At 41.1% G+C, this 17917-nt stretch overlaps 1 protein-coding gene across 1 annotated transcript in view; it reads right to left on the bottom strand.

The window, feature by feature from the left end:
- Positions 1–17917, bottom strand: part of ST8SIA2 (ST8 alpha-N-acetyl-neuraminide alpha-2,8-sialyltransferase 2) — a 95517-nt gene that overhangs the window by 29193 nt on the left and 48407 nt on the right. Inside the window, exons 2-4 of the mRNA XM_043986889.1 lie at positions 14505–14567; positions 10159–10287; positions 4540–4797 (exon numbers count right to left, since the gene is read on the bottom strand). Of these exons, the coding sequence (XP_043842824.1) occupies positions 4540–4797; positions 10159–10287; positions 14505–14567 (450 nt within the window). The remainder of the gene's footprint in view (positions 1–4539; positions 4798–10158; positions 10288–14504; positions 14568–17917) is intronic.

Genomic DNA, 17917 nt, shown 5'->3' with positions numbered 1-17917 from the left:
AAACATTTATTTGTGTTTCTCTACTCTTGCGGGATTTTGATCTATTAAATGCCTCCACTTTGGTGACAAAGGAATGAGGGGAATGAAGCAATGCAAAATTATTGACCTCACTCTGCTGGTTGGAAGATGGTTTTAACTTTTTTTAAATCTGAGGGCAGAAGTCATGCAATTATCATTCTTGGTTTTCACATGTGACTGTCTCTTACAGTGCCTAGGATGTCTCCATAATAGGCTCACAAATCTCTGAGCACACACACATATAAATCAGACCTGGATACACACAAATCCATGAGCATCTGCTAGGCATGGACTTTAAAGATAAAAGGATGGCTTTCCCTTTGAGCAGTACTCTGGTATCTGGAGTCCTTTCCCCTCTAAGTACCTACACACACACACACACACACACACACACACACACACACACACACACACACACACACTATCCCTTAAGAATATATTTGGATTGTAGTGTGTTTAGAAACTCTCTTCTATATCCTCAAATCCCTGTATATCTATTCTGTATATTCTCATCATATGAGCTCTGTACAATGTTAATAATCAATAGATGTGGAGCAGCTAGGTGGTGCAGTGGATAGTGCACCGGCTGTGTGACCCTGGGCAAGTCACTTAACACCAATTGCCTCACCAAAAAAAAAATCAATAGATGTTCAAAAGTAATTTTGTTTGACTGTGTGAAGTAGAAATAGAGTGTGTCTACATGTAGTGCAGTCTCTACGGATCAAAGTTAGTGACACTTTTCCCATCAGACTCTAGGTTTACTGACTCTTTCCAGGGTTCTTATCATTAGACCACACTGTCTTTGGTATGCACGTATGTATATAAAGAATGGTGAGACCATGGGTGACCTGGAAATGGGTCTAGTCTTGACCAGGGTTTGCAATTTGGGTGCAAGCCTTATTGAGCATCATGCAATGTTAATACTTGTGAAATATTCAAATGAAATTATGTGTGTGTGAAGTGGAACTATGGTGTCCATACACGCACTGTGGTCTCCTCATCCCATGGGAGCTATTGCCAGATAGCACTTTGTGACGTCTGGCCATGTTGGATGAGGTGTTGGATAGTACGAGGAACATGGGACATGTATTCAAAGATATGGGCTTGACTCCTGCCAATTACCAGTCAGTCATTTCTCCTTTCTGAACCTTAGTTTCCTCAGCTGAAAAACTAGGATGATAATACTACCAGTACTTTGTACATCTAAACATGCCATATGAAAGTAATGACTATTATTATTATTTTTTTGGGGGGGGCAGGGCAATGAGGGTTAAGTGACTTATCCAGGGTCACACAGCTAGTAAGTGTCAAGTATCTGAGGCCAAATTTGAACTCAGGTCCTCCTGAATCCAGGTCTGGTGCTTTATCCACTATGCCACCTAGCTGCCCCCATGACTATTATTTTTGATAGCATCACAGCTTGAGATCTGGAAGGGACCTTAGGAGCCTTCTAGTTCAGTCCCCTTTTTTTTATAGCTGAGGAAAATGAGGCCTAGAGTGTCCAACTGCTTGTCTAATATCACACTAGTAGTAAATAGTGGGTCTAGCATTCAAACTTAGGCAACTCTGACTCCCAAATAAGCATTCTTTCTATTACATCATCCTTGGCTCACTTGCCATTTCAACACTAATTTCTATTCCATCTGTTTCCCTCCATTTTAACTTAGCTAAATCAATCAATCAATTAATCAATAAGCATTTATCAAGTTCCTACTCTGTGCATTAACTGTGCCCAGTGCTGGAGATGCAATGACAAAAATAAAATAGTCTTACTTCTCTACTAGGGGAGATGTGTGTACAAACAGACATGTCCAAATCCATGGAAAATGGATATCAGGTAATTTTGAGAGGGAGGAAAGCAGGAGTTGGGGGGATGAGGAAAGGTGTTGAGTAGAAGGGGATGCTTTGAACTGAGTTTTGAAGAGAACAAGGGATTCTAAGAAGCAGAGGTGAGGGTGGGGTGGAGGGGTGAGAAGGCATGTACTCTAAGAGTGAGGGACAGCCAGGGCCAAGGTGTGGAGACGAAATGTGAGGAACAGCAAGAAGGTCAATTTGTCTGGACTGAGAAGGGCATAATATAAAGAAGTCTAGAAAGGTAGGATGTGATTGGGTCATTCTGAAAGGCTTTAAATGGCAAGGAGAAGAGTTTATATTTGCTCCTACAGGCAATATGGGGTCCAGTGGAATTTATAGAGCAGGGGATTGACATAAATTTTAGGAAAATCACTATGGCAGCTATATGCAATTGACATAACTCAATTTATTAGAAATCTTAAATCCCCCCTTTTATTCTCCTAGCTTTCTGCCATTTTCTGCCAGGCGCTCTGTAAGATATATCAAATTGTGATCAAGAGAACATTGATTTTAATCGCCATAAAATGCAAGCTCTATGAGTTCAGTGACTTTGTTTTGAGTTTTGTTTATACCTCTCTAGTACCCGGCACAGGCTCTTAATAAATGCTTGTAAGCAGCCAGGTCGCTAGAACCCTGGATCTGGAGTCAGGAAGACTTGAGTTCAAATCTAACCTCAGACTAGTTGTGTGACCCCGGGGCAAGATGCTGTCTCTCTTAGTTCTCCTTTCTGTAAAAATAGGGATGACAATAGCACTTTCCTCCTGGAGTTATTGTGAGGATTAAATGAGACAATATTTGTAAAGTGCTTAGCACAATGTCTGGCACATAATGGGAACTTGATAAACACTTGGTCTTTTTTATTGCATCGGAAATTAGGTAGGCTATTCTATGATCTAGACTCAGTATCTCCACAAACTCATCAAACCCTTGAATGACGATTTCTTTTCCTTCCAAGTCCCTAAATTGAAATCTCAATATGGCAGTACTGAGACAGGAATGGTGGCTCTTTAGGCCTAGGAAATCTGAGGTAGCCCCATGCAAATTCTCCATGGGTGGTGACCTATGTGCAATGAAATATCCAGAACTTTCATGACCTTTCTCTGCCTGGGGAATAGCATGGACACTTGTCCCTCTGAGTATCTCTAAGGCACCAGGTTCTATTTTGAGTGAGATGACTGTTTTCAAATGCCCGTGCTAGTGAAATATGGGAAGATGGGTTGAGGGGAAAGGACGTGGGATCTCTGCCTACTGTTTTCCCCAGCTTCCTTTAAGTCTCAACTAAAATCCCATCTTCTATAGGAAGCCTTTCCCAACCTCTCTTACTTCTAGGGCCTAGAATTCTGGGCAGCTAAGTGGCATAATGGCTAGAATGCTGGGCCCGGAGTCCAAAGACCTGAGTTCAAATCTGTACTCAAGACAGTTACTAGCTGTGTGATCTGAGGCAAGTCACTTAACCTCTGTTTGCCTCAGTTTCCTTAACTGTAAAGGTGAATAAAAACAGTACCTTCCTTGAAGGATTGTTGTGAGCCTCAAATGAGGTAATATTTGTAAAGCACTTAGCACAGTACCTGGATTTATAGATGTTTTCCCCCCAGTGTCTTCTCTCTCTTAATTATTTCTTATTTATCCTGTGTGTAGTTTGTTTGTACATATTTTTTTGCTCATTGTCTCCCCCACTAGATTGTGAGCTCCTTGAAAGTAAGAACGGTCTTTTCCCTTTTTTTGTATCCTTAATGCACTGTACAGTGTCTGACACATAGGAGATACTTAGTATTTATTGACTGCCTGATGGAATCAAAAATCCTTATTCTCAGTTATGCCCAAGTAGGTAAGCTGAGGGGTATGATGGTGTATGGAAAAAAAACACTAAAGCTTGAAGATACAGGACATGAGTTCAAATCTCAGCCCCACCACTTACTGTGTGACCTTAGCTTACTCACTTATATTCTCTGGGCCTTGGTTTCTTCATCTGTAAAATGAAGGGATTAAACTAATTGACCTCCAACTCTCATTCTAGTTCTAAATCCAAAATCCAATCATCTAATGCAGAAGAAAATGGGCCATCCTAAAAGTCAAGAGGAACTGGGTTCAAGATCTGCCTTTGAGTAGACCCCTGCCTGTGTGACCCTGGGTAAGTCACTTAACATCTTAGTTTCTGTGTAACTCTCTAAGACTATTAGTTGTAACTAAATTGTCACTAGTAGAGGGATTGTCACATCATGAGCTCCCCACACCTAAGAAATCAGAGATTCTGGTAAAACTGTAATTGTTGTAATTAATATAGAGTCCACTGCATTTTATATCATTCCAATGCTTTGAAACCCTTTAGGGTATTATTCCCCTGGAGGACTGCCTCTGTTCTCCCATCTGTAAAATGAGGAGGTTGGGCTTGATGGTCTCTATGTTTCCTTTAAACCCTAATTTTGTGATTTCATGATCCTTCCATCAACTCTACTTGACTTGTATTTGCATAGGTGTGGCCTCCCCCATTAGAATGGCACTTCCCTGAGGGCAGGGACGCTGGCTCATAATAAATGCCTAATAGATGTTTGCTGATAGGTTGACTGGCTAGATCCAAAGCCATCAGTTCTTCCTTCTATTCATCTGACTAGAGTCAGTCTATCTGCCAGGCCAGCCTCCCCCGTGAGCTCCCTGTCTGGGGATTACCTGATAACAAAGCTGTGAGTGTCGATCTCCTGCCCACAGCCACTGTTCAGCAGAATCCCGGAGTTGCCCACAATGGCACAGGTCCTGAAGTGTTTGTTTTTCAGAGGGGAGGTTCTGGGTAGGAGTTCATACAGGTTCTGTGACACATTCATGGTGCTAGCTCGGTCAAAGATATAGTGGATGATGTCTCCAGGTTTCAGGGTCCCCTTGAGCACTGATATGTCTTTTTCGGCATCTAGGAATTTCAAGATTTGCTTTCTGAAAATACAAAGCCACATATGTCAGTGACAGAAAAGGGTCCCCTTCCTTCATTCCCTTGTCCTAATGCAGCTCTCTTGCCAACTGGGTTTTCAGGGCTTCATTTTTTCTTCCTCCCCTCCATCTCCCCTCACGATGCACCTTCCCTTTCTATGTCTGATTATCAGCCATTTTTTCAGCAAACAAGGTAGACAGCTGCATGCAACCCCCCTGTGGAGATAATCTTGGCTAATGGGTTTGGGGCAGAGGTTGGCAACCTATGGCAGGTGTGCTAAAGATGACCCAAGGACCAATTTTCTTTGGCAGGTGGGCTGGCTGCCACAGCTGGGCTCTTACTCTGACACCTATGGCAGATGTGACAGCTGCCACCTGCCATGAAAGTTGGTGACTCACATTTCCTTCTGCAATCTGGAGAGGAAGCTGCCAAGTCAGTGTGTCCCTCTATCAACCAGAATTGATTGGGTTGGAACCTTGGCACACCACTCTTAAAAAAAGATGGCAGATCCTTGAGTCATCCCAGACTAGGGCATCTTTGAGAAGTAGTGACACTGGATAGGGTCCTGATTATAGGACTAGAAGTCAGAGTTCAAATCTTCCTTAGCTTCTAATTAGCATGTATCTTTAATTTTATCCCATTCCTTTCTGTGACAAATTGGAGGGGAACATTGACTGGACAGCTTTCTGGGTTGGGGAGGAAAGAGTGTGCTGCTAACACTTGTATCTATCTCAGATGGCAACTGGTCAACTTGCTCAGTGGCCTGTGGAAGCATCCTGTACTTTTGGAAAATTCCAAGGATTTGCCATCAAAGGAAACTGCTCAGTCAACTTTCAGAGGTGGCTTTATGCTTCTCTCTCTTCTCCAATGTTTCAGCCAAATTTAGGAATAAATACACTTTGGTTCGTGGTCAAGAAAGGCTAAATATTCTTTTAATTGTTCAGAGCAGTTCTCTTACTTTCTTTTTAGGCAGCTATAAAATGAAGGGGCAGGATTAGATGATCTCTAGATCTCTTCCAGATATGAAGTCCATGAGGTTCAACAAATGATCCAATGACTGATAATTAGGTTTGCTGTTGTCTTCAATTCTATTCCATTCACAAACCATTTTATAGGTATCTACTCTATACAAGGCAATGTGGTAGGTGCTAGGGATAGAAAGACAATGAAAAAATGGTGGTTTCCCTCAAGATTAAATTTAATAGGGGGATACAACATGTACAAGATAATTTGAGGATGGAGAAAACACCAGTAATTAAGAGGATAAGGGAAGGCTTTCTGTTGGAGGTGGCACCCAAGTTGAACTTTGAAGGAAGCTTAGAATTTTAAGAAGTATAATTGAGGAAGAAACACATTTTATGCATAGGGGATATGTTGTGCAAAGGTTTGGGGGTGGGAGATATCATGCAGAGTTTGGAAACAGAATGTATGTCAGTCTGGCTAGAAAGTAATATAACTCAGCTTTTGGGAAAAAAGATTGAACCTTCTACCTGGTTGGTTTCTCTTAGGATAGTGAGGTCATTTTTTTTTAAATGTTATTTTTTTTTGCAGGGCAATGAGGGTTAAATGACTTGTCCAGGGTCACACAGCTAGTAAGTGTCAAGTGTCTGAGGCCGGATTTGAGCTCAGGTACTCCTGCATCCAGGGCTGGTGCTTTATCCATGGTGCCACCTAGCTGCCCCCGTGAGGTCATATTTTTAAGACTTAACCTTGAAAGATCCAGGAAAGACTATTAAAATATAATAGAGTATGAGCAGAGAGGAATTGTTTGTATTAGAGATGGCTATATCAAATAACCTAAGTTCATATATGAGCAGCTAGGTGGCATAGTAAATAGAGCCTGGAGTCCTTAAGAACTGAGTTCAAATCCTGTTTCCGACACTTCTTAGCCATATGAAAGTCACTTAACTTAATTTTGGCTCAGTTTTCTCATATGTTAAAAGGGAGTAATAGTAGCACCTATTTCCCGGGGTTGTTGTAGGATCAAATGAAATAATGTTTTTAGCAAAGTGCCTGGAACATATCAGGTAGTATATAAATGCTAGCTCTGGTTGTTAACTCAGGAGAAGCTGAATAACCTTTGAAACAAATGAACTAAGCAAAAAATGAGAGATTTCACTGTTACAGAGCTCATTCCCTTATATGATCTCTAAGCACCTTGTGGATATGGACAACTAATCAACATTATCAGTCAGATTTTTAAACTTTATTATTATCCATTTTTAAATTTTAATTTCTCAAGAATCTATGAATGTGTTGATAGAGATACTTTCTCCACGATTGAAGGCTGTAATCGCTTTATGCCTTGGTAGAGGAGTTCATGAATTACTATGGTTGAGCAAATTTGTCCCCTGGTAGGCAAGCTTCTGGTGATGAGCCTTTCCAAACCTAGCTGGCCTGACCCTTTGATGACAGATGCACATTCTATCACTAGGCCCAAGCTGGATGCCTTGCCAGCTTGGTAGGATCTGCCAGAATTCTTGTGCTGCTGCCATTGTCCTTGAGAAACCAGGGTCGCCTCTATGCCCCTAGGAAGCAGCAGAGTTAGGAATGCAGAAAGACAACAACTGCACTTGTCCTGGAGACAGAGGATTCTGGTTGAAATTTTGCCTCAGGAACTTACCAGTTTTGTGATTTTGGGCAAACCACATAACTCTCTACGTGACTCAGTTTTCTCATCTGTAAATTGGAGGCTTAGGCTAAATGCCCTGTGAGGTACCCTCCAGTTCTAAATCGGTGATCCTATAATCTCTGCTGCACAGATAGGAAAAATGATGCCCAAGAGGGACAAAACTTTGAGTTGACCCTGGATTCTTGCAGGCCAGGACAATGGGAACCCTGATCTTTAGTAGGGCAGGGGAAGCATGGAGGGGATACTACCCCTTCTCTCCTCTTCCATTGATTCTGTTTCCTAATTAATGAAGAAGAGCTTTCTCTAACACACAGAGAAATCTTGCACTTAATAATTTGTACTCCTTGATGGAAAATGGAAGCATTGTTGTTATTTACTGGTGCTTACCAAGGATTATGTAACTCAACTAACTCACTAATTTGTTTGGGAAATGGCTAAGAACCTTGCAATTATCAACTCCAAAGTATTTAAAAGCAATGAGAACCCCCCAGAAAGCCCACAAATAAAGTCTTTCATGAGTGAATTAATTTCTAATTAATTACTAGAAATTACTATCAATTATTAAACATTATTTCAAATGAGTTGAAGAATCTTTTCCTATGAATAATTTCAATGACTAATTGCCTGGATTTGAAAGGATTTGTCCCTCCCCTTGGGTGAAGGCAAATTGTTCATACTGAGGGATCCTCTGGGCTCACAGTCAAGAGCCCTGAGATGGGAAGGGCCAAGCTCCTTGACAACTAATTCATCATGGCCCCCTAGGGTATGACCGCCTTCTCAGGCTCACGCACCCCAATCTCAGGACCATAAGCTGGAGCACCTTGTCTGCTTTGTGCCTTCAGTGAAGCGATCACATTTCTTTGGCAGTTGATAAAGGGGAATAAACTAGAGGGAGGAAACCCAAATGAGGCTGAGCTGGCAAGAGGAGGTACAATTTCACTCACAGTTGGTCTTAATGACAACACAGCGCCTCTTATTAAAGGGATCAGTAATATGGGCCTGCAGCTGTCAGGAAGCCATAGCTGGGGAGTGCAGAACCAGGGACCTTGCAGGAAGAAATGTTGAAAGGGAAGCTAGATGGGAGAGAGAGAAATCTACTTCTTCAGATGATTCTTCTGGCTGCTCATTTCTGCTTCGGTTCCAGTTCTCCATATCCCCTGGAGATCACGAATTTCTAGAATTTGCTCTTCTCTTTCTACCCAAGATCTCTTTATCCTAGAAACTGGAAACCCAAGGCATGGATGGTAGGACTGCTAGTTTTCCCTTATACCTTCCTACAGACTCATTTTCCATTTCAACTCTAGTTCAGTGGCCATACCCCAGGGCTCTTGCTAGACAAAATCATGACCAGGGTAAAGTTTTTTATACTGTCCCCAGCCTCCATGTTTGCTACTCTCTTCTAGTTTTCCTAGTGCCGATTCAATTAAATAAATTATTAAGGACTTATTACATGCAAGGTGCCATGCTAGGTAGTGGGAATATGAAGGTAGATACTACACTGACAGGGCTCTCAAAGGGTTTATAACTGAATAATGCTAGGCCTTGTCTCGTGTCCTCATACTTTTCTCCTTTCTCCTTCTGCAAACCTGTAATTAGATTCTTTATTCTTATGAACAAGTAAATGACTGTTAAAGACATAAAGCCTCTCTCTAGGAGGAATCTGTATCAAAATCTTAAAGGATATTAGTAATAATAGCTAACATTGATATAACACTTTACTTTTTTTATAGCTCATTTTGTCCTTTCAAAACCCTCAAAGTTAGGTGCTATTATTATTATTCCCATTTTACATATGAGGAAATTGTTAAGTGACTTACCCAGGGTCACACAGATGCCACCTTGAGACCAGATTTGAACTCAGGGCTTCTTGACTCCAATTCAGCATTCTATCCTCTGCATTCTCTAGTTACCTCCAGCTGTATAGGGTGGAATTTCAGGCAACAGCCAGTAGGAGAGGGAGGATATGGGGAGAGCCTGTGATTCTTACTGAGAACTTAGGGGCAGGTACAGGGCTTCTCCTGTGATCCTCTATACACATCACAGAGGCAATGCCTACTTCCTCTATGGGTGAGGATGGCAAAATCCAGAGTAATCCAGAGATGGACTTGGATGAGTTTAAGATGGAGACTTTTCCTGGCCAGACTTTATAAAGACATTTGTTTAAACCACAGGCAGATTTTCTACAGTTGTGATTCACACCTCAGTCCCAAATCTGGTAAATCTCCTTGTTTTCTATTTTTTCCCCTTGGTTTCTTAAAAACTATGAAATCATTATACACCAGAAATTTAGCACAAGGGCAGTGTGGACATATTCAAGAAGGCAGAAGGCTGACCACATGATCAGAGTGGCAGAAGTTCCTTGCATGGCCTGACCTGAGGGTCATTCCTGCCTGCTGCTCTTACCTAGAGTGGACAAGCTAAGTGGACACCCTTTCTCCTTATCCCTCTTATGTTTTTCCCCCATGACTCACTTCTTTGGAACTCTGGACTCTTCTCACAGTTCACTCTCCTCTTTTGCCTCCCAGTTCTACTCTGGTGCCATACAGATGCTGGGTCGCTAGTCTATTCCGAGATTTATATTTCTGACTGATCACTTACAGATGAAGCCTGCCTCAGCAGGAGGTAAACATTTTATTTCTATCTTGACTTCTTTCGATGATAAAGAGAGGCAATTTGCCAGCTTGTGCTGAAGAGGACCAAATCTGTCTCTTGTCCTATAGGTAATTACCAATACCTGATCTTCAAAGACAGGGTCTGGTTGTGCCTCCATGTGGATGGGGCTGGCTTAATGTTGTGCTTTGCACTTTCATTACTTCTGTCAACAACAGCTGGGGATGAAGAGCCATTTATTACAACTTCGACTCTAGGGAGGAAAACACACACACACACACACACACACACACACACACACATCACGAACCAGAGAGAGAGAGAGAGAAAGAGAGAGAGAGAGAGAGAGAGAGAGAGAGAGAGAGAGAGAGAGAGAGAGAGAGAGAGAGAGAGAGAGGATCTGTTAGCATGCTGATGACATCTCTAATAGTTTTGTTTTTGCTCTGGCATGAATGTAAACTTCAGAAAAGCAAAATTGCAGTGATTACCTAGAGGGATGGAAACCTATGGGTCTCTTACAATGCATACATTATCTCCCCTGCCCCCAACTCCCTCTTGCTTTCCCTCAGGTATAAACCAAGCACATTCTGTGCTGGTAAAGCTGCCCTCTCCACTGGTAAGCCATGTGTTGGCCACAGAGAAGTCCCCCTCACACCTGACTCCCTTACCCTCAGTGAAACTTGGCAGTTACTTAGTGGAGCTGGGTGCCTCTGTGGTTCAAATTCAAGAAAGAAAAATACACAAGCCAGATACTTTAATTCCTAATGGAATGCAGTGTTATATATTTAGAGCTGGAAGAGATAATTTAGTCCAACCCTCTCATTTTGTAGAGGAGAAAATTGAGGAAGAGAGGAGACACAATTTACCCAAGGTCTTACAGATAATAAGTGGCAGAGTCTCACATTCGAACCCAGTTCTTTTTACATCAAATCTAACACTCTTTCCACCATACGATGTTGACTCTTCTCTAGATGGGATGGTTTAAAAAAACACCAAATGACAATCAAAATGTACATGAAAGCTTCTATTGCTTTGGAATTATAGTCAAAGGTAATAGATTTGAGGCCTTGGGGCAACAACGGGTCAATTGTTTCCATAGGGTGATACACAGTTATGTGGACTTCAAATGCTTCTTTTCGCCCCTTCTTCCTCAAACGTCAGATATTACCGTACTCTCTTAACTTCATAGGCTTGTGATCTATGCCAGTGGGTTTCTGAGAAACTAGGTTATAGTTATATTTATACAAAGGATATACTATTCAACCTAGATACTGTAGGATGCACGTAGAGAGCATCTGGGTCACAGGAGGAGAGAACTGTTCCTTTGTCTGGGGGGAAAAGGATAGATAGAATTTTAAGCAGATTTGAGAAGCCAAATTCTTGGCCTTTCAAGAGTCCAAATCAAAGAGCTCTTTGCTCTGAGTCTTCAAGCCAAGTTCAAAAACATGAAATTCTTTTTTTCTTCTTTTTTTCACAAGGTTTAAACCCTGTTCTTTTCCTTGGCTTTCTGCAGATGGGCTGAATAGAAATTTACTTTTGTGTTTTTGTTGGCCAGCTTTTACCTCTTCCCTCCTCAATGGCCCCTGCTCCTTGTCTTGTCTTCGTATTCATATAGCTCTCCCAAGGGTGATGTGGAGAGTTATGTTAAGAATCTGCATCTCCTCTTTTGGAAATGTCCTGGGAGGACTACAGGAGTACCCTATGTGCACCATTGACAAGAGCACCCATGACAAATGGGCAGGACCCCATTATTTGGCAGTAGGCCTAGGGTACTAAAAATACCATGAGATCATAGGTCTAATATCCATGTTTCAGTGCAGCTTACATCAAGTGGCATAAAAGATGACAGCATTTCAATATTTTATCATGATAAGCTAGCCTCCAAAGAGAATGTCTGACATTATCATCAGGTATCAGGATATGTGTGAATAGTCCTAATGCCTCTATGCCTTAGAAAATGCCTGACATATATATACACAGGGGATTTTTTGGGTTGACTGGCCAGGAAGGATACCTACACTCTATTCTATCCAGGGCACAAAAGGAATGGACATGTTTTTGCTATTGTTTGGTTTGATTGGTGGATAAATGCGTGCTTAGAAACTGGTGCTGTGGCACATAAGAGGTCTTAAGGCAGGGGTTCTTAATCAGCTTAGGGTACATGCCACCCCCCTCATCTGTAGACAGATTTTAGGGGATCTCTGAACTCGAAGGGGTCTGTTGGTTTCACTAGACTGCCAAAGAGTCCATGATAAAAAAGTTAAGAACTCTGATGGAGGGGATCTTCTTTAGGATGTAGGTATGTCTGGGCTGTATCCTTGCGTGATGACACATTTTAGAACCCAGGTCTGTGTCTCCAAATTTGGTTGCTATGCTACCATGGCACAATGACCTTGCTGTAAGTGAAAAGTAATAAGAATGGCAGGCTTTGCTAGAATGGCTATTAAAATTCTACCTGTGTTTGGTCTGTTGGTAACTGACTTCCACTGGAGTTCTATGCAGCCAACTGAGACCCTCCTGGCAAGAGGGCATTTTTCCCACTTTTGGGGGTAAAATCTGGAAAGAGGAATGTTGGCTCCAAGATACTTCACTTGGTACCCAATTTATTTCTACTCCCACTTCATCTTTCTTAAATATGAAGTAAATCTGTCCATTGGCAATGTTCAGTTGTCAATATTAATGAAATTGTGTGCTTTTAAGATCTGCTGCAGGGTTTTTTGGGGTGTGGAGGAGCAACATAGCATGAAGATAGAGGACCAGTCTTGGCTTCAGGAAATCCTGGATTCAGGTCCTGCCTGAAGAGTTGAAGACACAGGTAGATTGCAGATCCACATCTAGAGAAGGAGTTTGCAATGGACAGTTCCTCACATCAATGAAATCATAGTTCTGGACCAATTCAGCCTTGGGGAACAGTCTTCCTTCCCAAGAAGTTTCAATTTCCCACAGAACAACTCAACATCTGTACCACAACATCAGACTGTTGTGCCACCTTCTTCAATCAATCAATTATCATTTATTAAGTACTACTGTGGGATTTGCACTGTGTTGGGTGTTGGGGATGCAAAGGCAAAAATTAATAAGTAAGATAATACTTGCTCTTATGGAATTTATGGCTGTTAATAATTTTAGGAAATTATACAAGAAGTTTGTGACAGGGATGGAGCATGTTGATACATTACGTCTTGTATATATACAAGAAAGTTGGAAAATAGCCTCTTGAATAAATGAAGAGAGCTTTCAGATCTCTAGAGCAGTAGAGTGTCTAAGATCGCAGAGGTAGCATTAGAAATCAGGTTTCCTCCCTCTTTGTCCAGTGTTGATTTCATTATTCCTGCCTCATTGTGCTCACAAAAAATTTGACTTGCCCAAATTGGGACAGCTGGGGAAAAAGAAAAAGAAAAACCTGACAGTAATGACAAAGAGCCTCCTCCTGAAACAGTGATACCAGCTGTATAGTATATAAATGGCAAGACAGCCTTCTCTTCATCACCCCAACTTCCTAAATACTTTAGAAGCCTGGTTTGTCAGAATCATTAGGAAGGTACTATGAGGGGCTATTTTGTAATGAATAGTTGGATAATTTCAGTTCTATGAACCAAACTTTTCAAATTTCTGAGTTGACATGATGACCTCAGACACAAAAAGTTTCAGAGGGCTCTTTTTTCTCTCAGTATCTTCTTTGGTCAAGGTCATTGTAGCAAAATAAGTGACTTTGAAATTGCCACATGACTAAAACAAGTCAGAAACAATAGCATCTTTTCTTTATAAGTTGTAAATTGAAGTGTTTTTTTTTAAAGAAACTAGCAATAAATCTTGGGTGGCCCTAAAAGATGCTGCAGGAGAAATTACTTTTTCAGAAATCTCCCACATTTCTCAGAACTAACCCAAATGCAGCTATTAACATGGTCAAATATCCCACTATGGCCAAGTGAGAAAAAGCCCTATGGAATATTCAATACATATTAAATGATCAATGTTCCTTTGGACTAATCGCTTTCTATATAACCAAATATTTTAAGTAGTTTCAGCTAATATCTTGAACTCTTTGAACTCCTTACCAGAAAGTGATTGTGTTTTCCCTGACAATAAATTGCTGAATTTTGGTGAAGTTTATATTGTGACCTATACTGGAATCTTCATAGTAAATATGCAAATTTAAGTTTTGATCCAGGATATCCAAAGTTGTCTAATACGATTCTGATTTTTATCTTCTCAATGTAACCGCTGCCTCCCCATATTTACCATATCTTTGGAATATGCAGACCTTGGGTCATTTGTAAGTGATCTTACATTGACAGTTCTCCCCTCCCCCACCGTCCCCCCCAAAAGTGATTAGGGAAATGGAAAACAGAAATGAAACAAAACAGATCTGTTCACTAAGTAAGAAGGGCACCAGCCAGCAAAGAAGAGAAGCAGATTAATAGCTGCCTTACAGCAAAAACAAATGAACACAAAATCTAATTTACAAACCTATTAGATTTGCTATGTAAGCTGTTCACAGCTGATCTGATTGTACCTCTGCCTCCAGAATTCCTGCAAGACAAAGGAAATGCATTATTTATAAACCCAGTTCCTCTTTGCAAAGCTTTGTTCAATAGTCAAGAGATCCCCCAGTCTGGAGAGCTGTTCACGGAGGAAGCAGCTCTCATTCTTGCCACTTGCCAAAAGGGTTCATCTTTGGGAGTCATTTTTCATGATGGTAAGTCAAAATGAGTTAAGAGTAAGATGTATTCTTTTTGTTCCTTCCGAGGTGTCCCATTTTCAGGAAGCTTCACTTAGCCTCAGCCTTAAGGTGTGGAGTAAGCACACCTGTGATTAGCCATACCTCATTAACACCATCTGACAACTATGTTGCTGTGTGCCCTCTCTGCACTTTGTACTTAATTTTCTTCTACATTAATTTAGACTTGTTTATATGTTGTTCCATTACCATCCTTAAGCCATCTTGAAGTGTGTATCTGCTCTTTCTACAAATTCCAGATACTAGTCTTCCTTCTCTTTTGTATTCTCCATAACAGTGCCTGATATCAAGGGAGATAATGGATCTGAAAACACTTTAAAAAGCATGAAATGTCAAATATAAGGTCTTATTGTTATTTGTGGAAGCAGTAATATTCATGAGTCGTAATGACAAAATAATTCATTACTTAGTGACCTGACTCCTCTCCATGAACTATTCCATACTTAGCTTGGGTGGTCCTCTGACAGCTGATATAGTCTACAACCACTATTGGACTTCCATGATGCCTTTCCAATTTGGTAGAACCTTGTGCTCCACTGGCAGAGCCTTGGAGTGTCTACTGTGCCCCCATGAGGCAGGAGAACAGGACTTCCTTGGAGGTAAGAGTCATGTGATAGTGTTGGGGCCTTGATTTGGAGAACTCTTACCAGGATTCAGACTGATATCTATGCAATTCATAATCTTAGAGAGTTGCTTGGGGCACAGATAGGTTAAATGACTTGTCCTTGGTCATGGTGCTACTATGGGTCAGAGACAGGTCTTGAACCCAGATCTTCCTGGTTCCAGTGCCAGGTTTCTACCATGGTGCCTCTTGGCCTTTACTTAGGGGTCAGTAAGTAAAAATCAATTGACTAGGGGCAGGTAGGTGGCGCAGTGGATAGAGCACCGGCCCTGGAGTCAGGATGACCTGAGTTCAAATCTGGCCTCAGACACTTAACACTTACTAGCTGTGTGACCCTGGGCAAGTCACTTAACCCCAATCGCCTCACTAAAAAAAAAAAAAATCAATTGACTATTAAAAACCAAAAGGACCATCTGCCTTTTGTGCTAAGTCTAAAAGAAAGTGACAGCAAAGTGAGCAATCAGGTTGTAGCTGATATGTTGGACACTTTGAAAGGCTCTACGTTGCCATGGCAAAAAGGGCTGATTTTGGAGTCAGAGGATTCAAATATTGGTTCCATTGTTTATTAACCATGCGATCTTAGGCAATCCACTTAACCTGTTTAGTCCTCAGTTTCTTCATTTTGTAATACAAGGGTTTTGTCCCTTTTATGGTCTCTTCCAACTCTTAATTTGTGATTACCTCACTGATGTCTCCAGCCCTTTTACTGGACTTCTCCTTGTCAGCTGCCTTGACACTGTGAAGGAACCAATGCCCTGACCAAAAACATATCTTTCTAGATTTACGCATTCCTCTCAGAGACCACCATTTTAGGTAAGTTAGCCATGTTTCACCTAACGTGCCTAGAACCTCTCTCTGGATCCCTCCCCCCACCCCATTCTGTTGTCTTCCCCCATTGGAATGTTAAGCTCCTTGAGGGTAGTTAGTGTTTGCTTGTATTATTAAACACTTAGGACGGTGCTAGTACCACTGTGCTGGGTTCTAGGGACACAACATCTAGCCCATCTGTGTTTGACTGTCTGTGTCTCTCATACTTTCTCCCCAGAAATATTTATTTGTTTGTTTGTTTGTTGTTTGTTTTTTCCCCCAGTATTTTTATTTTATTTTTAATTTCTTTTATTCAGAATTTTGGAAACACCAAATAAAATGGGCATTTCCAGAGATAGAGTAGAAGAGGAAACAAGGATTGTATATGAAACTGTAGATCTCTATTATGTACAGCTTGTTTTTCTTTATACATATACAATCAGCATGTCATTTTCAAAGTTGTTTTGTTTGTGATTCTTTCTGACCTTTTTCTGTGCATTTAAAAAATTGCTTCCATGAGCCTCCTTTCTTCCTTTCTCTTATAGATTGTTCTTGAAAAAGTAGATACCAATCAGATTTTGCAAATTAAATGACTTTTTTAAAATTTATATTTCAATATCTCTGTGACATTACTGATCATAGGATTATAGGTTTATGGTCAAAAGGTTCTTTAGAGTTCACCTGGTTCAACCCCCTGTGGTAAAAATAATGGAATCTGGCAGACTGATTGGGATGGGCCACACCTGTCCTGAGTGACATATGCTGCTGATGTCAGCAGGAGAAATCACTCTCCACAGGCAGTTTGAAGGACCTCCCCTTTGGGGGGAGGGAGAGTAAACACTCGCTGAGGGGAGCTCACTCTCTTTCTGGAGTCACTTTCCTTCAGGTGGTGTAAGCTGCAGGAGTGGGCAGAAAGAGGTTCTTTCTTAGCAGTTTTGTCCTGTGGGCCTTCCTGCAAAGCTGTTTCCCATTGAAGCTACAGACCGCAGGTGGTGAGTTAACACACAAGCCCTGCTCTTTTGAATTAGCTGAACTGGAAGCAAGTTTGGGGATTGTATAGACTTAGGTTAGAGTTAGGGGGATTATCCATATTTCTTTTTCCCTGTTCCCTTGTCTTTGATTTTATTAATTTCACCTTTGCTGTTTATTTTATTCCTATTAATAAAACCTGATTTGTTTGTGGAAAAGAGGCTATGAGGCTCCTTTCTTATTGTCCCAGGAGAAATATATAAAAAGGCAGTTCAGAGGGGAGGGAGCTTTGGACCTAGAGGTCCCTCATTATTTCTGGGACCCCAATATTGCGGTGAGCCACCCAATTAACTCTCCCTATATTTTGTAGATGAGGAAACTGAAGTTTAGAAATGTTAAATGATTTGGTCAAGGTCACAAAGCTAGAAAGTGTTCGTGGCAGGATCTGAATGCAGGTCTTTCTGACTCAAAGTTTAGCACCCTGTGCCATGCTACTTCTCTAATCTAAGTGTTTTTACCAGTGCTACAGATTATAACTCATCCATGAATATCCTGTGTGGCTCTCCTCCATACTTTTCCATCAGTACTCTAGGAGGCATCCAACAAAATTTGAGTTGGATTTTCCTAGTCACATAATTTCAGAAATATTTTAGTTTCCTATCTAGTTGATCTTTAATTGACAATGACACCTAATACAGAGAATCATTAAAGTTGAGATTGTGAAGGACCTCAGAAGTTTAACTA

The sequence above is a fragment of the Dromiciops gliroides genome, chromosome 2 (genome assembly GCF_019393635.1).
Source record: "Dromiciops gliroides isolate mDroGli1 chromosome 2, mDroGli1.pri, whole genome shotgun sequence".
Classification (NCBI taxonomy): domain Eukaryota; kingdom Metazoa; phylum Chordata; class Mammalia; order Microbiotheria; family Microbiotheriidae; genus Dromiciops; species Dromiciops gliroides.
Note: the sequence above shows the minus strand (reverse complement) of the source record. Positions and strands in the feature narration are given on the sequence as shown.